General features: G+C 37.1%; 1 protein-coding gene and 1 pseudogene across 2 annotated transcripts in view; both read left to right on the plus strand.

The window, feature by feature from the left end:
- The window catches only part of ATP7A (ATPase copper transporting alpha), a 164,133-nt gene that overhangs the window by 57,109 nt on the left and 79,232 nt on the right, over positions 1–27,792 (plus strand). For both annotated transcript variants that reach the window (XM_075539506.1, XM_075539507.1), the window contains 2 exons: positions 20,622–21,111; positions 21,901–22,626. In XM_075539506.1, coding sequence (XP_075395621.1) covers positions 20,622–21,111; positions 21,901–22,626 — 1,216 coding nt within the window. The remainder of the gene's footprint in view (positions 1–20,621; positions 21,112–21,900; positions 22,627–27,792) is intronic.
- Positions 14,471–15,840, plus strand: LOC142434703 (centromere protein H pseudogene; annotated as a pseudogene).

Below are 27,792 nucleotides of genomic sequence, written 5' to 3' on the forward strand. Positions count from 1 at the left end.
TCCCATAATGTAAAAGGTAAAATAAAAAATAGAAAAATGGACTTTGGATGTAGTGCTTTTAAAGCCCAATAGGGTATAGATGATTTTGTTATTAAACTTTATGCCATAATTTGATGTTTACTATATAATGATACTAGACCAGTATAAAAGATTACATATATGCCAACGTTACCGGGCTAAGTACTCATCACAGTCTTACCAACTCTCAGGAAAGCAACAGTCGGAATAACTAGAACATTTAAGATGAAATAGCTCACTACTGTAGAATTTCTTCACAAAAATCAAATAAAAACCGAAAATGAGGTAGCCATCAAAGTTAGTTTCTGAGGTATTCATTTATTAGCCAACAAGGAGAAAAGTTTACAGACGATAAGTTAATTAAATTGTGTTTGCTTGCAGCAACTAAAGAATTGTATTGAGAGAAAAACTAAATTTGTTTAAATTTACTAGCCTTTTGGCAATAACAGTTGCTTAAAGAATTGGGAATTTGGGGAGTAACATCATAACCAAAACAGAAAATGATTTAAGTGGATATATTCAGCCCTTGATGCTAGTTGATTTTACTGATACCGCTTAGTTGTTGATTAACAAGGAATTAGCGCTGAGTTTGAATGACTGAAAAGATAAACCCATTGAGTATTTTTGTGGAAATAATCTATCTGGAATAACTACAGGCAAGAATATTAGCAAAGAAGTTGAGACAACACTAATTTAGTAAAACCTGATGTAGAATGTTGTATAATTGACAGTGTAAAAAATATGTGTGGAAAAGAAAAAGGTTGAGTTATATAAACTTAGGAAGTTTGTGAAAAAGTTAGTTATTTATTTAAAGTTTAATGTTACTCATATTTTTCATCATCAGATAATTTGTGGAAGATATTTAAATCCATCATATTACGAAGCTTATAATATCAGTGGTGAACTTCTATTCACTCCTGTGAAATTAATTGTCATCGAGCTCATTCTATTATTCATTGTCAGATATAGAGATGAAGTATTCTGATTTGCCTATGAAACAAGAGTTTGATGGCTTAGTAATGGTAAAATTTGACTGAGATTTTTTTGAGCTCAGCATCAACATTGAAAATTTCTTGAGCAACTTCCTCTCAGTTGCTGTTATTGAAAACGGAATGAAAAAAAAAGAAAAAAAGAAAATGGGATGACTTTAGGAATTAGCTTTTGCTACAGACTTGTTTCTTGAAGAATTCAACGTAAAGTACGAAGACATATAAAACATATACTGTTATTTGGCTGTTTTATACACTTCCTATGCTGATAAATGTTAAATAAAAACCGAGGTCTCCGTTGCCAAACTACAGTTCCCTGCAACATTTCTCTGTCTTCAAATAAAAGGCAAAGGAAAATGTACATGATTCATAAACCATTTAACTGTATAAATGGGCGTTTCTTCTTAACCTTCACTTCAGTTAGAAGTGATTTAATTTCAGTGTAATGTAGATGAATCATAAAATCCACATTATAAGTCAATATTAACAGAAGAATTTCCAATTAATTTTAGTGATAGGAAACACAAACTTTGAACTACAGTTTAGCAAAATGTTATCGCTCCCTAATTCAATCTTCTCGTTAGTAACAGACATGTTTTGGAAATGGTATGGTGGTTCACATCGACCTTCTCTGGCTGCATCCTCCCTCTTTACCTGCTCTGACAGCAGCCGTTCCTCCCGTGCCACCATGCTTCTCTGCTGGGTTTGATAATTGGTTGCAATGACCACATAGAACTCACAGGAAAAATTCACAATATGGGGATTTATTAGGGAAGCTAACTCTCACTCTCTGCCATTGAGTCGATGCTAACTCACAGCCACCCTATTGGACAGGGTCGAACTGTCCCTGTGGGTTTCTGAGACAGTAACTCTTTACAGAAATAGAAAGCCCACGTCTTTCTCCCATGGAGCTGCTGGTGGTTTCAAACTGCTGACTTTGTGGATGGCAGCCTAATATATAACCATTACGACAGCAATGCCTCTTCTCAGCCAGCAGCCAAGTCTCTCTGGTCATCAACTTCTCAGCCAGGAGGTCCCTTGGCTTCTGTCTGTGGGTCAGGAAGCCTGCCTGTTGCTCAGTTTGTCTCTGCACTACACCTCTGCTCTGGCTCATGGTTTACTTGTTTGGCTCTCTGGATTTGGCCTAGCTCCTTTGCTCTGTCCTATTGTCCTCCCAGGTAGTGTAGTGGTTCTGCATTTGGCTGTGATCTGCATGGTTGTCAGTTCAAAAATACCAGGAGCTCTGCATCTGGTATCAGCCATCATGACTTCAGACAGAGATCTTGAGCATTCTCCACTCGTGACCCCTTTTTTGATCCTCCTTGGAGTTCTCTCCATGCTTCTGAGATGATTCTTATATACAGAGGAATGACTTTAATGGAGGTGTGATTTTTGTCTTTTAGCAAACCATATACCCAAGAGAATAAAAGGTGTTAACTTGGTTCATGCCCTCTATTAAGGTGAAGACTTAATCCTACTAATACTACAAGTAAGGGACTTAGAAGGCATCAGAATTGGCAACGGAGTAAAACTATCTCTATTTGTAGATGATCTAATCCTACACATATAAAATCTGATTTGCAGAAAAGTGAAACAGGACTCGCATCTCCCCAAAATTAACTCAAGATGATGAATCAAAGACCTAAATGTAAAACCTCAAACTATTTAAAGACCAATACATAAAAAATAGGGACAAATTTAAGGGCCATAATACATGATATGAATATACCATTAAACATAACAATATCACCTTACACCAGCATTAATAGTGAAAATTTTTGTTAAAAAACAACAAATGCTGGCAAGGGTGTGTTGATATTCAGACCATCATACACTGTTGGTGGAATTTCAAAATTGTGTAGCCACTGTGGAAGTGGCAGGGCACTTGCTTAAAAAGTTAGAAATAGAAGTACCATTTGACCCAGAAATTCTACTAGTTGTTACACATTTTTAGAGAACTCAGAGCCCTGACATAAATAGAGAAGTGCTCTCCCATGTTTATTGGAGCACTATTTGTAATAACAAACAGGTGGGAGCAATCTAAATGCGCACCAATGAATGGATAAACATACTGTGTCAAAAAAACATACTGTGTCAGTAGAATAGTGTAACAATGAATCTCTGAAACACCTCATAACATGGCTGAACCATGTAGTAGTTACATAATCTGTTGTCAGTTTGAGACTGAAGAGTGAAAAGGTGGAGTTTAGCCTATCAATCAGGGTGCAGCTTGATGACTTCATTTGGAGGTGCTAAGAAGATAAATAGCTTGCTCGAGGCGGGACACAGACACACTCTTTGTGAGACATTCATGTTGACAAGCCACATGGAAATAGGTTAATGGCAGCCAGAGCCTCAGAGCTGGAGGACCCACATGGAGACCCACACCAGTGCTGAGATTCTTCTACACCACTGGATCCACAAGACTTCCCATCCACTAGGCTGTGATATTCCTGCATTCAGCATCAATGCATGGCTATGTGAGTTTAAAGAGGAATTTATGGACTAGTAGCAATATATGGGGTAATATCGGACTTATGGACTTGATCTAGAATTTATGGACTAGTATAGATATATGGGGTAATATTGGACTTATAGACTTGATCTGGACTGGGCTGGGATGTCTTCTCAATATACAATTGCTCTTTTTAAATAAAAATCTCTTACACACATGAGTACCTATGAATTTTGTGCCTCTAGTCTACCCGGGCTAATACCAACCAGGAAGACATTATACTGTGTGAAATGAGTCGCAAAAGGACAAATATTTTATGAGACCGCTATTGTAAAATTTAAAGAAAAAGTTTTCACACAACAAGAAACATTCTTTGGTGGTTACCAGGGCTAGGAGAGGAAGGGAAAGAAGAAATCACTAACTAGAGGGTAGACACATATTAACTTGGTTGAATGGGGAGGTCAGTAGAAAAGTGATTAAGGCACAGGAAGACACTGGGGAGAGTACAAGAGTTAAAAGCAGAAGAGGTCAATAATATTATATATACCTTAGGTTCCCAAACTTATTTGGCCTATCATTCCCCTTTTCAGAAAAGAAAGGAAAATTACTCAGTATCCTCTTTCCCTGGTAGTTAAAAACTTTAATGCTGTAGCCTATAATCCAAGATAAAAAATATATATATATGTCTGCTTTTCAGCCCCCGCCCCACATTGTTCCATCACCCTCCCCCCCAAGGGGGCAGTGTCATCTATTTTGGGAAACACTGATATACACAATTCTGCAATAGCAATAATCTGTGAGTGGATACATAGGTAGACACAGAAATCGAGCAAGTGTTGGGGAAGGAATTTATATATACCGAGGATATTTCTACGTAGATATTTACCTGTAATACACATATAGCCACGAATGTAGGAGAACATTCAGGAAGCAAAGTTATGAAAGCTTCTTAAGTAAACACATCAAGGGAGTGATTTGTTGAGTCTGGAGGTTCAGGACCATGGTCCCGAGCAACGTCCTTGGAGTGGTTTTCACTTGCCCAGGGTATTTTTCCACTTGCTTGCCCCACCAACTCCCGTTTCTGCCTAACATTGAGATTATACACAGTAAAATATACACCAATTCAACAGGTTCTACTTCAACGTTTAGTAAAATCAACAACACTTTTTGAGTTGTACAATATTTGAACCACCTTTTAAAAGTTTTTCCTCTCCTATTAACAAATTCCCTGGTACGTAAGCCACTGCCATGGTGTCACGCTGACTCATAGCACCTTGGGGCGCCTGGTGGGTCTCAACTGCTCAAATTGTGGTTAGTAGTTCAGTGCTTAACTCAGTGCACCACAAGGGTTGAACACCCCTCCTCCCCCCTAGATTCCTGTCTGATATTTTGAGTTGCTGTTGTCATTTTGATCCCCTATTGATGGTTCTTGGTAATGCATAATGTTCAAGGTTGCCAATGTTCAAGTTAAGCCAAACCATAGTTTCTAAGACTTCGGGAGTTAATTTTTGGTTTAAAGTTCAAAGATGATTTTTTTTTGAGTAATAGTTTCAGTAATTCATCTGATCTTCTTGACTCCAGGAAATGTAGAGTCCATAAGACTTGAAACTTTGTTCTATAGTTTTCCCCTTGTGATCAAGATTCTTCTATGGAATTCTCAATTAAAATATTCAGTAATGGCATCCAGGTTCTTTTGGGCTTATGGAAAAGCAGGCAGCTGTTCAGAGACAATTAGTCATCCGTTCCCTGTTCTTCTGTTCCTGACTCCTTCCTCTGCTGTTCTAGGTGTGGAGAGACTATTTGCAAGATGTTAAGATCCCATCACTGTACATTAAACTAGAACAGAAGCACTAAGCATATTATTAGGCCAATTATTTGGAATGTCTCATGACACCATTACTCTGAACCTTCGCATTAAGGAACCACGTTCCATGAAGTATTTGATTGTAGATAAGTAGCTTCCACAGTTCTCTCTTTTGTTGTTGTAAATTTATCACACAACTTTGGCTAATTTAACTTTTTATAGGTGTTCAGCTTTTTCACAGTAATTACAATGATTGGTTGTATAAACTTTCCATAATGTGTTTTTTAGTTATTCATAATATAAACATTGCTTTTTCACTCATTTTGTCTTCAGATTTCACAATGGCTTTAATTTTTCAATGAAGTACAGGATTTTTTAGTCCATACAGTATTTTTTTAACCTACTGTATTTTTGTCTATGATTCTCACTTCTCATAATATCTTGAGCAATTTGACTTCACTTTGCTTAGATTTTACTCCTCCCCAAAGTCCAATTTGAATATACTAATTCGTTATGACATTTGATACAAAATTTCCTTAATCTAAGAGTCATGTGATGTGTTGTGGTAATCTGAGGGCAGTTATTTTCCAAAGGCTAAACTGTGTTTTTCCCCTGTGCTTTAAGTTTTTAATTTATGTCTGAGTTTCATATTTTTCTTGGCCACTATTTCTCTGGGTGAAGGGAGTCCCTGGATGACACAAATGGTTAACACTTGGCTTCTAACCAAAGGATTGGTGGTTCTAGTTCCCTAAGAAGTCCCTCCAAAGAAAAACCGAGCAATCTAGTTCTGAAAAGTCAGCCATTGAAAAAAATCACCATTCTTTTCAGACACACAGGATCCCTGGGAGTCCGAATCGATTTGATGGCAACTGATATAGGGGAAAAGCAGTACGTTTTATTTGTTCACAATGTACTCTGATCACCTAAGACTATAGTGATGGTTGTGGCTAGAAAAAATTTAATTACATAGTATGATTTTACTTAGTTTCTCTCTGTCTTTTTTTTTTTTTTAGTTTTCTGTCTTGTAAGCATCAATGTAGATACTTATGTCTCAAGTTTCCAATTTCATATGTCCCAAAGGCAGGTGTTTGTTTGTTTTTTAACTCACCATCTGGCTTAGCATAACTCCTATTAGAGACACTCTAATTGCCCCACTCCACCCCAATGAGTCAAGTTGGAAAAGCTGAGAGTTGACAGGAAACTATTTAATTTATTGACTGCACAACAAGTTTTCTCAAACTCTTTGATCTTCAGAATATTCAAATTTATAAAAGTATGCATTTTTCACTCAGCATAATCATATGAAAAAGTAGCTGGGCGTTTGCTGTCTGCTGGTTAGAAAAGAGCTCTGCAACCGCCACCCTAAAGCTGCTTTAAAAATTGAGCTTAATTTTCATGAGTAATGAAGATGACACCTGCACTTGATGTAGCCTCAAATGAAACCAATTAAATCTCCACTGTTCAAAGGTGCTGAGAATAGAAGCCAAACTTCACTAATTATACAGTAGTCTGTGCTAATTACAGTTAAGTTATTTTATGATTTCGAAACTAGTTCACATGATTTTTCTCCAAGTGATAAAAGTTAGGTACTGTCCAAATGACAACAAATAGATAATTTTCAAAACTTCTAACTCTTGTGTCTAGGAAGCTATTTTAGATGCCACTGTATCTGTATATAATTATGAAACTGGATTCCCCTTTGATATTTGCATATACATTCCTGTGTGGATCCCTACCCCTCTGTACTCATATATAAGTCTGACATTTCTTTTGTGTCTTCCCAGAATTCACTTCTACTTAATAAGGTCTGTTTAAGGTCAGACAAATGCAATTGAATTTTGATTAAATTGTAAAGAAGAATAGCAGTCATATAATATCAAAGCACCTTGTGTAACCAACAATAATTTATACAGACACTCAAAGCTGTCCTTTCCAGGGCACTGTCATAATGAAGAGAAACAGATCCCTTACCATCTTTTACAGCTCTGCTTTTACCCCTTCAGTCAAAGTTCTGCTAGAGATTACATTCATTAGTGGCCTTTTCCCTTCCTATTAACATATTTTAGGAAGCATTAAGTCTTCTGATATCTCTAAGAGGTTTAATGATTAATATGCTCAGCTACTAATTCAGAGATTGGAAGTTTGAATTTACCCAGAGGGACCTTGGAAGAAAAATTTGGCGATCTTCTTCTGAAATAATCAGCCCTTGAAGAAAATCGGCCATCGTACACAGTTTTCTACTGTGACACATGTGAGGTCACTATGAGTTGGATGTTACTCGGTGGTTACAGTTTTTAAGTTGTCTAGGCTCAGAGAAAGATTTCCTGTGAAGTTAATGAAGCTTTTTCATTGAGCTTTCGAAGGCCTTAGAAAGAGCCTTAGCAGTGTGTTCACAAGGTCATGAATTTTTGTACAATTTGCAAAGTATAAGATTTTAATAACAACTCCTTAAGATTGCTGGGTATCTGCCCTTTGTGTCCTCTGTTACATCTCTTCTCTGTGTTGGGTGATGTTAGAATGGCAATGGACATTTTGGGATCAGGCAAAGAGGGAGGCTTATATGGAGATAAGTTTAGTTTGGGGTTAATGAATATATATGGTCATTTCTGTGTATAATAAAGTTTTTACCAGGAATTTTGTTATGGGAATGACTTCAGAGAATACTCCTACCACCTATTGTGTCATGACATGAAGGTGCAGGACACAGTGTAAAACTGGTACATGGTATGGATTTGGATAAGAGTTATACAAGCCCCCAATAAAATTATTTTTAAAAAACTGGTAAATGAACATTATCAAAGAGTATTTAAATTAAGATCAGTCAATGTGCAAGTAAAGTTGTAATTCTCTGAAAGTTTATGATTCATATATGAAAGAAATATGGTAGAATTGTCCCCATAGTTGACAATAACCCCCAAATGTTTCAATATGGAGTTGTAATGTTAGTAAGAATTTTTCTAAATTATCATTAATAAAAACATTTTAATCTAGAAAAAAGTCCAAAATATCTTTATTTTCTTGCTGTATAAAACACTTTTATGAAATCATTATTGAATGAAGAGGAAAATTGTTTGCATCCAAAAGTGTAGAGCAAACTTATAGAAATATGTCCCCACAAATCCCCAAAACAAACAATCCTATTTTAAATGCTAAACCCAAACCAAACCCATTGCCGTCAAGTTGATTCCAGTTCATAAAAACTCTTTAGGTCAGGGTAGAACTGCTTCATAATGATTTCAAGGTTGTAAATATCATGGAAGCAAACTGACACTTCGTCTTCTTATGAAGTGGCTGGTGGATTTGAACCACTAGCCTTTCAGTTAGCAGACAACCACTTAAACAATGTGCCGTAAGGGCTCTTATGCAGGTATATTAGGCACTAGCAATAAAAATGTTATTTTTCTGGTATTTATTAGCTTAAAATTATGATTTATTCATGTGTTCAGAATATATATTTTAATTTGTATAGAATTTTATTATATACAGTTCTAAATTTTTCTTAAAGAGAGCCCCTCATATTAAAGTTTGGAAGCCACAGAACCATATTTATTGTTTTCTGGGCACCATTTAGTAAATTGTCTTGGTCCAAATATGAATGTGACAACCTGATGAAATAAAAACTTTAAATCACTTTTTAAAGTTAGTGTTAAGGTTTAGTCTTTCTGTATCATGGTATCTGAGCTCATATTTAAGAATAATGAGTAGTTGTTTAGAAACTGGATAGGAAGAAAGCATTAGTTCCACTAAGTCAAGGACCTTTTGAGTAGTATTTGAAAAAAAATTTGATATGGAATAATGATTATGGTACTAAATTGAATGAAGTTGCTTTACTGAAAAACACAGCAGCAGAACAATATTAGAGCTTTACTGAGTAGAATTTAATGAAGGTCAGTAGTCAAAAACTCTAATTTTAGAACAAATAACAAGAATATAGTATTTCCCCCTGTAGCTCCAGCATTTAAATGTATTTCAAGAATGTCTTAAATTATGATATAAATGAGTGAATACTTTTCTTTGTCCTGTCAGTGTCAACACTGTGTACTTCAAAGGATTAACCTGAAATTTAATCTAATCACCCAGTGGTCTGTTCAGGGAAAAATAAAATGAGCAGATAATGTGAAGGTCTGTTGCTGGGATTGACCTTTTTGAAAGTGGAGATATAAAAATAAATCTAATTAGATATAAGTACTGAATGACTCCAAAGGTTAATGCCTTTTTGATAAATTACTTTGTCCCTGAAACTCAATAGTGGTAACATTTGATTACTTTCTCCATATCCTCAGGTAAAGGCTGCAATCTAGTCTCATTGAGAAAAATGACTTCCTACATGCTAACTGTTCCTAAATTCATTCTCTGTAATAATAAGCACATTCTATCCCCCTTAAAAATAACTAGATTTTTGTTACACATGGTAAAATCTCCCCCCTAAAGGAAAGTTATCAATTTGGTATGTATCTTTGCAGGAATAGACTGTAAATATTATTATTTATATTTATAGAGGTAATTTTAAAAGTATAGCTACTAAGTAACAGTTCATTTTTGCATGGTTTTAGTCCAAACACTGTATTTTAAAATAAGACTCTGGTCAGTACATGGCTCCAGGGCAAGTTTGCTCAGTACTTGTCTTAGTCTTGGTAAGTTGCCTTAAGAAAAAGGTCTCAGGGACAAGGGAACAACAAGTGATCCAAATCGGTGGTGAGGAGGGTGTGGGAGGTCTGGTTGGGCATGATCAAGGGTAATGTAACTAAGAGGAATTGCTGAAACTCTGGTGGGGACTGCGCATGATAGTGGGACAGGAAGGAAATCAAAGGAAATTCAGGAAAGAGCTGGGAGGCAAAGGGCATTTATAGAAGTCTAGATAAAGACATGTACATATGCAAATATATTTATACATGAGGATGGGAAAGGAGATCTATGTGCATATATTTATAGGGTTAGTATTAAGGTAGTAGAAGGACATTGGGCCTCTACTCAAGTACTCCCTCAATGCAAGAATACTTTCTTCTATTAAGTTGACATTCTATGGTGCTCACCTTCCGGACACAACCATTGAAAACAAAGAGGGTAAAAAATCAAATGTGGTGAAGAAAACTGATGGTGCCCGGCTATCAAAAGATATAGTGTCTGGGGTCTTAAAGGCTTGAAGGTAAACAAGCGGCCATCTGGCTCAGAAGCAATAAAGCCCACATGGAAGAAGCACACCAGCCTGTGTGACCACGAGGTGCTGAAGGGATCAGTTATCAGGCATCAAAGAACAAAAAAATCATATCATTGTGTGCTTCCCTCCCTGATATGACCGCTGAAGACAAATGGGTGCATAAGCAAATGTAGCGAAGAAAGCTGATGGTGCCGGCTATCAAAACATATAGCGTCTGGGGTCTTAAAAGCTTGAAGATAAACAAGCGGCCATCTAGCTCAGAAGCAACAAAGCCCACGTGGAAGAAGCACACCAGCCTATGCGATCACAAGGTGTCAAAGGGATCAGGTATCAGGCATCATCAGAACAAAAACTCTTACCATAGTGAAAAAGCGGGAGAGTGTGGAGTGGAGATGCAAAGCCCATTTGTCTGCCACTGGACATCCCCTTACAGAAGGGTCTTGGGGAGGAGACGAGACAGTCAGGGTGCAATGTAGCACGATGAAAAATACAACTTTCCTCTAGTTCCTAAATGCTTCTCCCTCCCACCCCCCACTGTCATGATCTGAATCCTACCTCGCAAGTCTGACTAGAGCAGAGGATGTACACTGGTACAGATGGGAACTGGAAACACAGGGAATCCAGGGAGGATGATCCCTTCAGGACCAGTGGTGTGAGTGGTGATACTGGGAGGACATCGGGAGGGTGGGTTGGAAAGGGGGAACCGGTTTCAAGGATCTATATGTGACCTCTTCCCTGGGGGACAGACAACAGAAAAGTGGGTGAAGGGAGACGTGGGACAGAGCAAGGTATGACAAAATAATAATTTATAAATTATCAAGGGATCATGAGGGAGGGGGGAATGGGGAGGGAGGAGAAAAAAGGAGGACCTGATGCCAAGGGCTTAAGTGGAATGCAAATGTTTTGAAAATGATGAGGGCAACGAATGTACAAATGTGCTTTACACAATTGATATATGTATAGATCGTGATAGGAGTTGTATGAGCCCCGAATAAAATGATTTAAAAAAAAATTCCTTCCTGGGGGGTCTGCTGGGCCAGTTAAATTCAGAGCAGAAAGGTCCACTCGGAGGGTTGTGAAACAGTTTTTGAGTATTATAAAGGAGAAATCTTGATGGGGTTTCTTAAAGTTAAAGGACACAGGAAGATAGTGGAGGTTTATTAAGAAGAAGTTTTAAGAAAATTTAAAATTGCAGTGGAAAGAAAAATGTTAGGAAGTTAAATGGTGGATTTTTTCGAACTTTTTTATCACAAATTGGGTGAAGATTTACAGAGCAAATCAGTTTTCCATTAAAAAAATCCATACACATTTTGTTTCGCATCATTCATTTTAATTGCCACAATGTGACATCATTTATCTCATTTCTTCCGTGTTTACTATTTCCATAACATCTTTTGAAAAATTTTTAATACCACAATGCACTTGCTTAATTTTTAAGGGTAGCAAAGGTTGTCCTATGAAAATTTCATTGAGAAACCTTACCCCATCTGCCCTATAGCCCTGATCTTTCCCCTTCAGACTTAAAAAAATTTCTGTTGCTTGTCATCTTTATATTTATTAGCTTTAATAAACCACTAGAATATTTCATTTTGATATGACATAAATGACATATGTCTATATTGTTATAAACACCTTGCTTCCATTATTTTACAATCATAAATAAGCATTATACATAATTTAGAAATTTTATTATTTTTTAATATTATTTTTCCATGAAAATTTTGAAAACCTCTTATATATGACATATATACTTTGTTTTTTTCTTTTTTAAAGTTTATTTTATTGGGGGGGCTCTTATAACAATCCATACATCAATTGTATCAGCGTATTTGTACATTTGTTGCCATCATCATTTTCTAAACATTACTTTCTATTTGGACCCTTGGTATCAGCTCCCTTCCCCCCCTCCCCCCCGTATATCTTCTGTAAATGTAAAATGAAACATTGTTACTTCTGGAAAACTCTATTATTCAAGCATAGTTATGATTGTTTCAATGAGATTATTTTGTTTCAGAAACACTGAATCAATTTGATTGGCTATAATTAGTTCAAGAACAGATGTATCTTCCTGACGCCTGTAGGTTTGGGGCTTAGCTTAATAAATTGTAAAAGTTTCATAACTCATTTTTGTATAAAATAAAACTTTACAGTTGCCTTAATTTGATATTATTTTATTTAAAAAGTGTTTTATAAAATCATTTTATTGGGAGCTCATGCAACTCTTATCACAATCCATGTATACATCCATTGCGTCAAGCACATTTGTGCATTCGTTGCCCTCATCATTCTGAAAACATTTGCTCTCCACCGAAGCCCCTGGTATTAGCTCCTCATTTTTCCCCTCCCTGTAACCCCCTCCCTCATGAACCCTTGATAATTTATAAATCATTTAGTCATGTCTTACACTGTCCGATATCTCCTTCCCTTCACCCACTTTTCTGTTGTCTGTCCCCCAGGGAGGAGGTTATACACAGATTCTTATAATCAGTTCCCCCTTTCTACCCCAACTTCCCTCCACCCTCCTGGTATCACCACTCTCACCACTGGTCCTGAAGGGATCATCTGTCCTGGATTCCCTGTGTTTCCGGTTCCTATCTGTACCATTGTACAGCCTCTGGTCCAGCCAGATGTGTAAGGTAGAATTGGGATCATGATACTGGGGGGCAGGAAGCATTTAAGAATTAGAAGAACATTGTATGTTTCATTGTTGCTACACTGTACCCTGACTGTCTTGGCTCCTCTCTGGGACCCTTCTGTAAGGGTATGTCCCGTTACCTACAAATGGGCTTTGGGTCCCCAATCTGTACTCATCCTCATTTACAATGATATGATTCAAAAAAGATATTTAGTCTGAATTTTTTAAATTTTGAAAATAGTTTTCCACCTAACAGTTTATACACATTTTGTTTCTTATCCTTATTTGCAATCCCTACATTGAAATATAAATTATCCCCTTTTCTCCCCGTGTTTCAAATTTTCATTCATCCTCCTTTCCAATCCCTTCTTGCCATCTGAACTTTGTCCTTGGGCAAATGCTGTCCTTATGATCTCAAATGGCTGGTTTTTCTGAGGGGTGTAGCTCTCTAGTGTATTGTTTACCTTGTGGACCTCTCGAGTGTTTGGCTGAAATAAGTGCTGTAGGGGTGAATTCATTTCCAGACATGAAGAGTGATTGAGAATCATAGCCTTGGTGATTGCAACAGTCTCTGTGAAACCAGTAAGCCTTCATTTGAAAACATGGTTTTGAATTTTGTTCCACATTTTTATCCCAATTTATCCAGCCTCCTCTAGTGTGATTTCTTCACAGTGGTCAGCAGTGGTGGCTGGGCACCATATAGTTCTTCTGAGCTTCACACAATCCATTAGTCTTTGAATTTAGACTTGATTTTGTCTTTGAAGCTCAAGAAATCATCTAAAAAGAGCACGATCTGAGTCCGTTGAGGATGCGAACATGCTGTTTGGATGTGGTGTAAATCAAGATGTCATGCAAGTGCACAGAATTCTTTGGGGAAAGGTTAGAGAGATGAAAGTACTGCCCTCAGAAGTGTATAGGTCTAGATAAATGATATATGAAGAAACAATAGCTTAATATGCTGATATTTTTGTTTAATGTAGTTTTCTAGGATTATAGAATACACTTTTTGACCTTCATATATGTCTGTATTTGCCCCTTTTATACAACTGGAAACATAATATAAAAACCATTCTGTATTTTTTTTCACTTAACAAGTATATCTTTGATATTGTTTCCTTATCAGTACATAGTGTTTACTCTAATCTTTTTATTCTGGCATAGTATTCAACTGTATGGATATATCATAGTCTATTTGGCTAGTTCCTTTATCAGTCAGCTTTACTTTTGTATCCTATTTTTTTCTCAGGAGGTCTGGTTATATAGTGTTACTTGTTTTAGGTCGCTAACCACAAGGCCAACAGTTCTAAACCATTAGCCATTTCTTGAGAAAGATGAGACTTTCTACTCTTGTAAAGATTTACAGCCTTAGAAACCCACGGGAGGCAGTTCTATCCGGTCCTATTGGGTCGTCATGAGCCAGAGTCAACTTGATGGCAGTGAGGTTGGAATTTTGAGTTAACTTTTTTTTCAGATGAATAATATGTAGTACATTGGGCATTCTACTGACTTGTTTCCAAACTGATGCTTTCTCACCAACACCAAATCAGGGTAATATGGGATTTAGGATTACTATAAATTCTTAGATAATAGTAGCCCATTCAGAAGTATGTAAAAGTGATTTTTTAAAGATGCTTATATTTCTGATTTAGTTGAACCATGTCCCAAGGATTAAAGAAAGATAAAAAACAAGATAAAAAATCTACCATTGAAAGACTGCTATAAAGAGTGACTTGCACTACTTTCTTTATATATTTCGTATACTTTGTATTTAAGTTTTACAGTGAATAGGTTGTATAGTGTAGTTTCTAAAACTTTTTAAGCACATAATTCACATATAATTCAACAGTTCAACCACATCAGGAAGAGTTGTATGATCACTACCACAATCAGTTTTGGAATATTTTCTTCACACTTGGCGCTCATCATGATTTCCTCCCCATTTCCCACCAACCTCCCCTGCCAAGCCCCCAGGAATTCCCAAGAATTCAGTAACCGTCTCTACAGATTTACGTATCCTGCATTTCATATACAGAAAAACAGTAAAAACCCAAACCCCAAACTAACAGAAAAAGCACCAGTCAAAAAGAAAGCTAGGCTCTGCCTGCCCTGCGTGACGGATATTCTTGACAGCCGGCAATGGAGAAGCCACTGGAGGAGGAAGCTGGGCACCTTCAGGGGCCGCGCCCCGGAGGCGAGCGAGGAGGATCACCCGATCTTGCTGCTCAGACGAAGAAGAAACTCCAGAGGAAATCATGCAAGAAGAGCGGACTGAAGCTAAAATTGAAGGCCTGCAAAATTAAATTCAAGATGCAGAAATTGCCTTTGAAGTGAAAACTCTTATGTTACACAGGTTAAAACTTTCAGCTCTATTTGAAAACAACCTGTAAAACATGGACACCAAGCCAAGTTTGTTTATCGATAACATGAAACAGATATTAAAGCTAAACAAATCAATAACAGCATCAAAGCAGGAATCTTGGGACTTAGAGGAAAAACTGCTTGCTGTTAGAAAAAAAGAGATTGCAATTAAAGCAAGCATCAGCAAGTAAGCTTTTAGAAATGCAAACAGAAAGAAACAAACAGAAAAATATTTTGGAGAGCATGGAAAACTCGGGCATGTTAAAGGACACACAACAAAGCCTCCAGAAGGAGACACAGGTTACTCCAGTTGTTCAGCATGTGTTCCAGAACCTCAGTCTGGGGAGGAAAGTCAAGTGGGCGGAGATTCCTGCCTTAGAGGAAATTGTTCTGAATCTTGAAAAGAATCTCACCATGATCTAATGAGACTTCCTACTTTAGTATTTTCAAAATACCGTCTGAGTAGACAGATTTCAAGTGAAAATGTATTGTTAGTGCTTTGGGGACTGTCCTGTACTGTATAAACAATTGTTTTAAAAATTCTCATGAAAAAAAGCTAGAACAAATTTAAACAGGTCAAAAGGGCAATCTGATGATAGGATACTAAGTTTTAGCCTAACTGCATTGCAACAGTCTACTTTCCAATGCATGCTGCAAGTTAGCAAGGCTGTTCACATCCATGGGCCCTGGCAGAGGGGATTCATCAGGGGCTTAATCCACATGTATTTTGCCTTCATTTGTTTTTTTTTTTAAACACCCGAAACAGCTTTAAAGTGGGTAAATGGAGATCAAGGAATAAGCTATTTCATTTTAACTTACCCACATTGCCATACAGTGCTCTCTGTCTCATGACAGGGCTCTTCCCGTCCTTCAACTATGACCTGAAGGGGTTCACTGGGGCTTAATCCATGTGTGCACCCTGAAAATGGATCTTGGACTTCCACTGCCTTCTGTAGATGCTGTGGAAAAATTTGAAGCATTCAGCTACCACTAGTGGCAGTGTGAAGAACTTCAACCACGGTGTCAAGCATTATGGTGCTATTTCTATGGGAAGAGAAATTCCAGATGACTCAGCAATTCCTTTGCTGGGTATATACTCTAAATAAGGCGGAGCCATAACAGGGACAGGCATATGCACACTCATGTTAATTTCAGCACTGTTCACAATAGCAAGATGACTGAAACAACCTAACTGCTCATCATTAGAAGAATGGATAAAGAAACTTTTGGTAAATCCACACATGGAATACTATGTATTGCTTAAGAATCATGATGAAACAATGAAGCACCTCATGGCATGGAGGGGCCTACAGAACATTATGCAGGACTAATACCAGTCAATCCCACGGGGACAAATATTGTATGAGACCACTCTTATAACAAAAAAACCCCTCAAGACAAAGATTTCATACCAAAGGAAACGGACATTGATGGTTATAAGGACAGTGGGTAAGGGAAGAAAGATGAAGAATAGGCTACAGATGTTAACTTTGGTTTAGGGGTAGGTAGTATCTTCTACAAAAAGGAGAAGAGGAACCATAGAGTATATGGGGTAGCTTTGGTGGATTTTGATAAGTAGTTTAAATTGTTGATTACAAAATTGATTGTCTGAAACGTGAACTCTCACCAAATTTACAATTAAGAATTTTTTTATTAAAAGATAATTTTGTTAGGGCCTCTTACAACTCATAACAATCCATACATCATTTGTATAAAGCGTATTTGTACGTATGTTGCCATCATTTTTTTCTAGACATTTACTTTCTATCGAGCCAGGGGTCACAGGGAAGGGATGAGTCAACCAGGGTGCAGTATAGCACCGATGAAACACACAATATTCCTCTGGTTCCTTAAGGCTTCCTCCTCCCACTATTTTGACCCCCAGTGCTGCATCTTACTTTGGACTGGTCTGGAGTATGTGCACAGGTACAGATAAGAGATAAGAGCTCACGACACATGGAATCCAGGAACAGGAATGGGACTAACAATACCAGAAAATCATGTTTTCTCAAAAGACAAACCTGGTAGTTTCAGAAACTCTTCAGGAACAGGTCTACCCTATCCTGTGCAGTGTCAATATGAGTTGGAACCAACTAGATGGCAGTGGGTTTTTGGTTTTGTTTATCAGGCATATCAATCAACTCTAATGCCTGAGACTGTAGGCCTCCTGAGTTGAAGAAAACAGTATTTAGGAGACAGTACAGGACATTTTATCAAGGAATGAATGTTGAAAATATTAAGGAAGTATTGCTAATTCCTGTTTGGGCATGATTATCATAGCTTTACAGTGATATTATACATATCTTTATATTTGAGAGAGGAGCCCTGGTGGTTTAGTGGTTTGCATTAGGCTGTAATCCTCAAGGTCCACAGTTCGAAACCACCAGCCTGATCCATGAGAGAAAGGCGGGGCTTTCTGATTCTGTAAACAGAGTTTTGCAGACTGACAGGCAGTTTTATCATATTCTGTAGGGTCACTGTGAGTCAACATTGATTCAATGGCAGTGAGTTTGGTTTTGTATTTGAGAGATACATACTATAGTAACTGATTTGTCTCAGACTGACCTGGAGGGGCAGAGGACATTGCTGGGCTTACATAAATTTAGATTGATCAAGAACTCATATTTGTTCAAAAAGGGTGATATCTACATTTTGACTCTTTACAATAAGATTCTATCTGGTCATGTATCTGTTTAACACAATAGCAAAAAGTTGCAAATTTTAAAAAGTATATCATATATGAAGAAAACAAAAGTTCATAAGAAGACAAGAAAGGAAATGAAGATCCAAGTAGATGTCAGCAGAGACATCTGGACAGGATTACTGTATAGTAATCCTGTATTGCGGTTTAATTTCCTTTTGTTGTTAATCTACACTTGTTTAATCCCCTTTTCTCAATTGTGCTTTAAATACATTACTGTGGACTAAATCAATGGCACTAAACAGAAGGACCCTGTGCTCCAGGGAGAGGAGATGATTGATAATATTATCTAAAATAAAAAAAGAGATCTCTGGTGAACCAGAAACATATATAAGACATATATAGGAATGGATTTGGGGCTCACAATTAGTACTTATGACATGGCCCTGCTCAATATGCATCTTTATGATGGAAACATGGACGATATGGGTACCAGAAAAACAAATAAAGCTGTCTTGAAAGAACTATAGCCGAATGCTCCTTAGAAGCAAAGAAGGGGCGATCTAGTTTCATATACTTTGGTCATGTTATTAGGAGAAACCAATCCCTGGAAAAGGACATCATGCTTGATAATTTAGAAGAGCCATGAAAAAGAAGACCCCTGACGAGATGGATCAATACTGTAACCACAATAGACTATACATAACAATAATGATAAGGATGGTGTAGGACTGAGCAGTGTTTCCTTCTCATGTACATAGGGTTGCTCTGAGTTGAAGCCAACTTAACAGCACTCTAACAACTACAAAAGTACCAGAGCAGCGCCGTTCAAAAGAAAATTCTATGATGATGCAAATGTCTCGTATCTATCCTCCCAGTATGCCAACCACCGTCCACATTGGCTTTGAGCATTTTGACACGTGTATAGATTTGTTTGGACATCACTATAAATCAGGATACAGAATAGTCTCATCACCCCTAAAACTTCAGTCTGCCTCCTTATTGTTACCCATCCTTCAGCCCTTAACCACTGGGTAAAACATTGATCCATTTTCTGTTTTGACTTTTAGTATGAGTGTTTGAATTATGTAAAGCAATTTTCTGGATCAGAAAATCATCAACTTTAGTGATGCAAGATTAAAATTTAAAAGATATTTTCATTAAAGTAAGTGGAAGATTTCATTATGTAACTTTTGATTCCAACTCATAGCAACCTTATTGTAGGCAATTTTGAATGAAATTTCCTATTCTGTAGTACTCATTTGCATTTTATTGTGGTAAATACAAAGACAAATAATAAATCTTGCTATAAGATCATAGAAATCTTTTATTAAGCAAACTATGAAAATGTGAAACTATTGATTCTTGACATATCCCTTATAGAGGTGGATACATTTTTGAAGGCAGTGTTTCCTTAACTCTAACCCTTCTCTGAAGAATTCTGCACTTGTTGATTTACACTATGTTAAAATGGCAGTTTGGGCATCCTCAAGGGACTCAAATCATGCTCATTTGAAATGTTTTTTAGTTTGGGGAATAGACAGAAATTCAAATGGGCAAGTTTAGGGCTGTTGGGTAGATGAGCTAAAGCTTTTATTGTAAAAAACCTGTACGGCTAGCCATGAAGAACGAGTAGGCATAATTCCTTCATAGAGAACATTTCTGGTACATCTTTCCTGACCTCTTCTTCCCAATGCCATTTTCCATTGTCTTAAAACTCTCTTCTAATAAGATCCTGTGATTGTCTTGTGTCTTTTGAGAAAATCTATCAAATCCCCCCAAACAGTTACCATAACCTTCTGAGCTAACCTCTTTGCCTTGAATTTAACTTCCCACGAGATTCCCTCAGAAGCCACTGTTTTGATTGGATTTGTTTCTTGAAGACACCCTAACAAGATGAAGCCAAGTGCCTTACTGAGATAATTTGCCTGCAACCATTTGCTGATCAGAAAGACACATTTAAACATGTATTGTTTGTAATAAACCCGTACATGTACAAACTAGAACCCTAGCTCAATACTTTTTGACTTACCCTGTAAAATAGTTTATTGCTAAAATTCAAAGTATATACTACAAAATCCAATGAATACTGCCATCACTCATAATCTATCATGTTTATACCTTTTCTTCCCACAGTTATTTTGATTGACCTCTTTTAAGATTGAACTTTATATTACCTTTGTTTTCTACAGTTGATCCTGTTTCCAATGTAATTATTTGAATTAGTGGAGTGTAAAGTGTTAGAGTAATTTATGAAAGTATTTGCTATTAAAGAGTTTATACTCTTGTGAAATTCGAGAATGTGTTTGTCCAGGAACCTGTTTCAAATACCTAACTAGCACCAGTGTCACAAATGCCTCAACAGAACTTTACTCTTTTTATAATTATATAAGATGGTATGTGTTCCTTTTCTAAAGAAAGGAGTAAAGGTGAACTGTAATCCAGACCCTTATTAGCTTGAGCTATTTATTTAATGCTTTGTAAATGTGGTACGATGATTGATAATTTTTAAGTCCTGTATTATAATTTAACGAAACTGACTTCTGAAAATTCTTCCCAAAAGGTTTCCCTGGAAGAAAAACATGCAGCGATTATTTATGACTGTAAACTACAGACTCCAAAGACCCTACAAGAAGCTATTGATGACATGGGCTTTGATGCCTGTCTCCAGAGCCTTGACCCTCACCCTGTTTTAACTGATACTGTGTTTCTGATTGTTAATACTTCATTTGCTCCTCCATGGGACCAGATCCAAAGCACATTGCTCAAGACCAAGGGTGTGACAGGCATTAAAATTTCTCCTCAGCAGAGAACTGCAGTGGTGACCATAATCCCTTCTATAGTGAATGCCAATCAGATACTAGAACTGGTTCCAGGTATCAGTCTAGATAATGGAACTCTGGAGAAAAAGCCTGGAACTTGTGAAGATAACAGTATGGCTCCAGCAGGTGAAATCATGCTGAAAATGAAGGTGGAAGGGATGACCTGCCACTCATGCACTAGCACCATTGAAGGAAAAATTGGGAAACTACAAGGTGTTCAGCGAATTAAAGGTAATATATGTTATTGTTTTGCAATAACATTTTGATTTTTTTCTTAAGCATGGGTTTTAGATCGATGGGGCTAGAATGCTTACTGCTTAATTGAAATTTGAAGTAAAGTAAGCATAATGATTATAATTAAAGGTTAAGCCAGTGTCACACTGAAGTTTAGCAGAAAAGACTATTGTGTTTATGGTTTGTGGAGTTCAAGTTCATTACTGCAACACGTTTGGGGTCTTAGTTATTTCTGTATTTCTACTCAGACGTGTACAAACTTGGAGACCATCGCTACGGTGATCTTATGAGGGAGCTTCAGAAAGTTTGTGGGAAATGATAATTCTCTTTTAAGTCTATTTTTCATGAACTTTTCGTTGCTCCCTTGCGTCTTTTATTTTGCTTCATTCTATGTCGATGATAAAAGTGGCCGTGCTAGCACAGTGGTTAAACACTCCGTTGATAGCCAAAAGGAAGGAGGGCGGTTCCGATCCACAGGTTGCTCTATGGTAGACAGGTGTGTGGCAGTCTGCTTAGGTGAAGATTGATAGTCTGCGGAAGCCTGTGGGCACGTCTACTCTGTCCTGGAGGTCTCTGAGATCTGGGATCTGACATTTGACAACAATGGGTTGGATTTTTTCGATATATCAGTAATATTTTCTGACTGGAACTAAATTATTTTAATAACGGATGATGGCAAGTTTGAGAGGGAAACCATTTTAGTAGTGTTGTTTCGGTGTCCAGAATGTTTTCTTAAGTGACTCAGGAATAACTGACTCGAATGAGCATTTTTCTTTTTTTAACTAGTTTCCTTGGACAATCAAGAAGCTACTATTGTTTATCACCCTCATCTTATCACAGCAGAGGAAATAAAAAAGCAGATTGAAGTTGTGGGCTTTGCGGCAGTCATCAAAAAACAGCCTAAGTACCTTACATTGGGAACTATTGATGTGGAGCGTCTAAAGAACACACCTATCAAATCCTCAGAAGAATCACAGCAGTGGAGTCCATCATATACCAATGATTCAACAGCCACTTTTATGATAGATGGCATGCATTGTAAATCATGCGTGTCAAATATTGAAAGTACTCTATCTGCACTCCAATATATAAGTAGCATAGCAGTTTCTTTAGAGAATAGGTCTGCCATTGTGAAGTACAATGCAAACTTAGTTACTCTTGAGACTCTGAGAAAGGCAATTGAGGCAATATCACCAGGGCAATATAGTGTTAGTATTACAAGTGAAGTTGAGAATGCTCAAAATTCTCTTTTCAACTCATCTCAATCAAAAATTCCTTCCAACATAGTTAGCCAGCCTCTGACTCAAGAAACTGTGATAAACATTGGTGGCATGACTTGTAATTCTTGCGTGCAATCTATTGAAGGTGTCATATCTAAAAAGGCAGGTGTAAAATCCATACGCGTTTCACTTATAAATAGTAATGGAATTGTGGAGTATGATCCTCTACTGATTTCTCCAGAAACCTTGAGGGAAGCCATAGAAAACACGGGATTTGCTGCTACCTTGTCAGGTAATTATTACTGTTCTCTTTAATTCTCTCACCTTTATTCTAATTTGTGGATTCTGTTGACTTTTGCCACGGAGAATGAATCAGTCATAGGCACCCTAATTTTACTTTTTAAGAATGAGTCTGATAGTTATAGAAGTATATACATAAATATATAAGGATACTGTGTATTTGTGTTATGATTCATCATAAGCTAGAAGCAATAGATGGTGGTACATACCTATGATGAAATATTATGAAAACTGTAGCATTAAACTATAATGAAAGACTGGCAGCAGTCTCTGGGTGGTACAAACAGTTAGCCGTCATTGCTTGCTTAAAGGTTGATAGCTTGGTCCCCTCCAGAGGCACCTCAGAAGACAGACCTGGTCATCTGCTTCCAAAAGGTCATAACCGTGGAACCTCTCTGGAGTAGTTCTACTCTGCACACATGGGCTTGCCATGTCTTGGAATTGACTTGACAGCAACTAACAACAACAATGCCACTGGGCCCTACCTAACACTTGCCCTCATGAGGCGATCACTGAACACATGGGTGCCATAGTAAAGTATGGTGAAGAAATCAGGTGCCTAGCTATCATGAAAGATAGTGTCTTGGGTTTTAAAGGCTTGTCTCAGAACAATTATCTATCTAAATGAGGAATCAGCAAAGTCCACACGGAAGTAGCGCAGCAGCCTAGGTGAGCCAAGGATTGCAAGATCCAAACCTGGAGGAAGGATTGGGACCAGTGCCCAAATTCTGAATCCTTGGTTTGGGGAAAGCGATGGATGATAGTGGTAGCCCCAAAAGTATTAGCAGGGTCCCTATGGGGATTGAGTGAATCCTCCAGTGAATCCCCAGTTCCCATAGGCTTGCATGTTAATATTCATATATCAGACAGAACACTGTACAGTGGAGTTTAGCAGCTGTACTTACACTGAATTGTAACACTGTAACTTGATCTCCCTCTGAACCTAATGTGAATTTATTCTAAATTGTTAATAGTCTCTGCTGTCTCATAGGTTGAGGTCTTTCTTGTTCTATATGGTAATTGTTGCTGGGTCCTTGTTTGCATATTTGTTTGTATAGGGAAACTGGTATAAGTGGAATTAGATACCCATAGCTGGATTGATGATTGCATGGGGGCCCACAACGGGGGTTGGAGGAAATAGGGAGTCAACATCAGTGAGTGCAAGAAGGAAGAAAAGGTTCAAAAGTTGATTGTGGAGATGATTGCACAATACCTCTAGATATGATTGAATTATTGAATTGTATGATACTTTAATTATAACTAAAAGAAAACCCCAATCAAACAAAAAATAACAATCCCATTTGAATGTGTCAGAGATATGTTGTTTTAAAAAAGCTGTATGTACAATATTATAAATAATTTTAAAACAAGGATATAAATATATACATTGGATATATTATTTATGTATATGAACGAACAGAATTCCTGGCAGGATTTGAACCAAAATTTTAACAAAGGCTATCTTTCAATGCATTTGATTTTTTTTCCCTTTCAATCATCCTACTGTTGGTTACAAGGGCTCTAATAAGATGCTTTGTAATATCATGATGTTTTAAAATTTATTGAGGCTGATTTTGTGACATCACATATAATCTCTTCTGGAGAATGTTTTATGTGAACTGGAAAAAAAGTATATTGTTTTGTTGGGTGAAGTGTTCTGTGTATTTCTACGAGGTCAAACTGATTGATTGTGTTGCTTTGCTCTTGTATGTTTTTGTTGAGTTTCTTCTAGTTAGTCTGCCCTTCATGGAAAATGATGTATGAAGGTGTCCTATTGTTGTTGTAGTCTTCTATTTCTCTCTTCCATTCTGTTAGTGTTTGATATATTTTGAGACTTTTCATTTGGGGGTACAGATATTATTATTATGCCCTCTTATTTAAGTGACCCTTAATCATTTAAAAATATCTTTGTCTCTTATGTTGGATTTTGCCTCAAAGTCTATTTTATCAGAAATTAATATTGTTGTTTCTACACCTTTTTGATCAGCATTACCTTAATATATTTTTCTGCATCCTTTGATTTTAGTCAGGTCATTTCTTTGTGTATAACATGTGTTTCTTTCTTTCGCCAACAGTTTTATTGGGCTATAATTCACATATCATACAATTCAATAGTTCAATTACCCGAGGAAGAGTTGTACAATAATGACCACAATCAGTTCTAGAACATGTTCTCCATTATTGTACTCATCATTATTAGTTTTCCATTTCTCTCCAGTCTTCCCTGCTATTTGTGGTTCTCCCCAAGGAACCATTTATCCAGTTACTGTCTCTGTAGATTTACCACTCCTGGATTTCATATATTGACAAACATTTTTAAAAACTCAAAAACCAAAAATTAACCAGAACAACAAAGTAAAACAAATAAAAACCTCAATAGAAAAGAAAGTAGAAAATATTAAAATGTAGAAGAAATTTAAATGGATCATAAGACTTTTCAATCACTTTTATTTATTTTCTTTATTTAAATCATTTTATTGGGGGCTCGTACAACTCTTTTTTTTTATTTTAACAATGTATTGGGGCTCATACAATTCTTTTCACAGTTCATATATATACATACATCAATTGTATAAAGCACATCCGTACAGTCTTTGCCCTAATCATTTTTTTTCAATCACTTTTAAAAAGTAGATTGCCAGACCTTTCCTCTGAGGCACAGGTGTATAGATTCAAATCACCAATTTCTTAGTCCCTGAGCTATTAACTATTTGTACCATCCAGGGACTCCAGAAAATCCAAGTCAAATACTATTAAAAAGCCTCAGGAATTATGAATGCAACATATTCAGAATCTTTAACAATTAAAAAACCTTAACCTCTGCACAAATAGTGTGGGGGTCACATCCGACCTCCTCTGGCTACACAAGAGAGATGGTAAATGCAATTACACACAAACCGAAAGCCAGTTGCCACATGCAGTAGTCCGAGGTGGCTCAAGTGGCTAATATTCGCCCATTTCACACTTCTTGAAGGAGTTAGCCTTGATGATGTGAAGTCTCCACTTTCGAGGTGGTTCTTAAGCTGTGTATATAAGACGGATGATGTATGGTTCCCCTTTGTTTGGGAAGTGGTGTCTGAAATTTATTTGTTTATTACTTTTTGTTATAGCAGTGGGCTCATATAGTATTTGTCCCTTTGTGATGACTAACTGCACTCAGCATAGTGCTTTCCAGGTCCTTCCATTCCGTGCAGTGTGTCTTAAGGGTGCATGCTATTGTGTACATGTACCAGAGTTTGTTTATCCATTCTACTGTTGGGCATTTAGGCTGCTTCTAGTTTCTTGCTAGTTTGCACTGTGCTGCAGTAAATATGGGAAAGCACACCTTTACTATGTTTTGTCTTTTATTTCTTTGAGGTGTATGCCCGAAAGTAGTATTGCTAGATCATATGAGATTTCCATTCCCAGTTGTTTTAGGTAGCACCATACCACTCTCCATTGAGGTTGTATGTATTTACAAGTCCACCAACAGGGTGTACGAGTTCCATTTTCTCCACATTGTCTCCAACATTTGCATTTTTCTATTTTTTTGAATTGGGCTAACATTGTAGGTGTAAGGTGGTATCTCATCGTAGTTTTACTTTGCATTTCCCGGATATCTAGTGATCGTGAGCATTTTTTTTGAAGGTCATTTTTGATAAACTGTCTGTTCATGTCTTTTGCTTACTTCTTCATTGAGTCATTTGTTACTTTCTTATTGAGCTGTTGTAACGTTCTGTAGATTTTGGTAATTAGACCCTTGCCCATTGTGTCATTGGTAGAAAAAAATTTCCCAATCTGTGGGTTCTCGTTTACTCTTATGGTGAAGTTTTTTAGATGTGAATATGTGATTTCTTTTTTTTAAATTTATTTATTATTTTTTTGTGATTTATTTTCAACATGCACCAGTCATCTGTTTTGTCTTCTGGTGTGCGTGCGTGCATTATAATACTTGGTAGTCTATGTATGCCGGGCCATAGGGCATACGTAAGTTTGTTCCAATTTTCTCATTGGTGATCCTAACAGCTCAGGACTTTGCGTTTAGGTGTTGAACCCATCTTGAGTTTGTTTTTGTGGGTCTGTTTCATTCTTTTGCATACGGAGATCCAGTTTATCCAACACCGTTTGCTGAAGAGGCTGTCCTTATCTCATCTGATGGTTTATGGTCTTTTGCTGACCATTAGTTGCCTGTAAGTGGGTGAATTTGCTTCTGGACTTACTGTTCTGTTTCATTGATCTATGTTTCTCTCTTTGTACCAGGACCAGGCTGTTTTGAGTACTCTGCCTATGTAGTAGGTTTTTAGGTCAGGTAGAATGAGGCCTCCTATTTGGTTCTTCTTTTTAAGACGTTCTCTGCTTCTTCTGGGTCTTTTCCCTTTCCATATGAAGTTGATAATTAGTTTTTCCATTCGTTTAAAGATTGTATTTAGGATTTGGATTAGAATTGTGTTGTATCTGTAGATAGCTTTAGATAGTATTGACATTTTCATAATATTAACTCTGCCTATCCATGAACATGGGGCATTCTTCCATTTGTGTAGGTCTTTTTTGGTTACTTGTTGTAGTGTTCTGTAGTAATCTCTATATAGGTCTTTTGTTTCTTTGGTTTATTCCTAAGTATTTCATCTTTTGTGTGATTATTGTGAATGATATTGTTTTCTTAATATCTTTTTCATAGCCTTCTTCGCTGGTATATAGGAATCCAATTGATTTCTGGTTGTTAGTTTTGTATCCTGATATTTCGCCAAGGTACTCTCTATTCTCATTTTTGGCCCTGAGGGGTTTATCTATCCCTGTGTTATGAGCTCTTATCTGTAGCAGTGTGCATGTTCTGGTCTAATCTGATTTGCAAGGTAGAATTGAGATCATGATCATGGGAGGAAGGAAGCATTAAGGAACTAGAGGAAAGTTGTGTGTTTCATCAGTATTATACTGCACCCTGACTGGCTCATCTCCTCCTTGTGACCCCTGTGAGGGGATGTCCAATTGTCTAGAGATGGGCATTGATTCTTCACTCCACACATTGGGTATGATTTTGTTCTGGGTCTTAGATGCCTGATATCTGATCCCACTGACACCTCATGATCACACAGGATGGTATGCTTTTTCCTTGTGGGTTTTGTTGCTTCTTAGCTAGATGACCGCTTATTTATCTGGATTTCTTAGTTTTTATGTATGT

Source organism: Tenrec ecaudatus, chromosome X (assembly GCF_050624435.1).
Source record: "Tenrec ecaudatus isolate mTenEca1 chromosome X, mTenEca1.hap1, whole genome shotgun sequence".
In the NCBI taxonomy this organism is placed as follows: domain Eukaryota; kingdom Metazoa; phylum Chordata; class Mammalia; order Afrosoricida; family Tenrecidae; genus Tenrec; species Tenrec ecaudatus.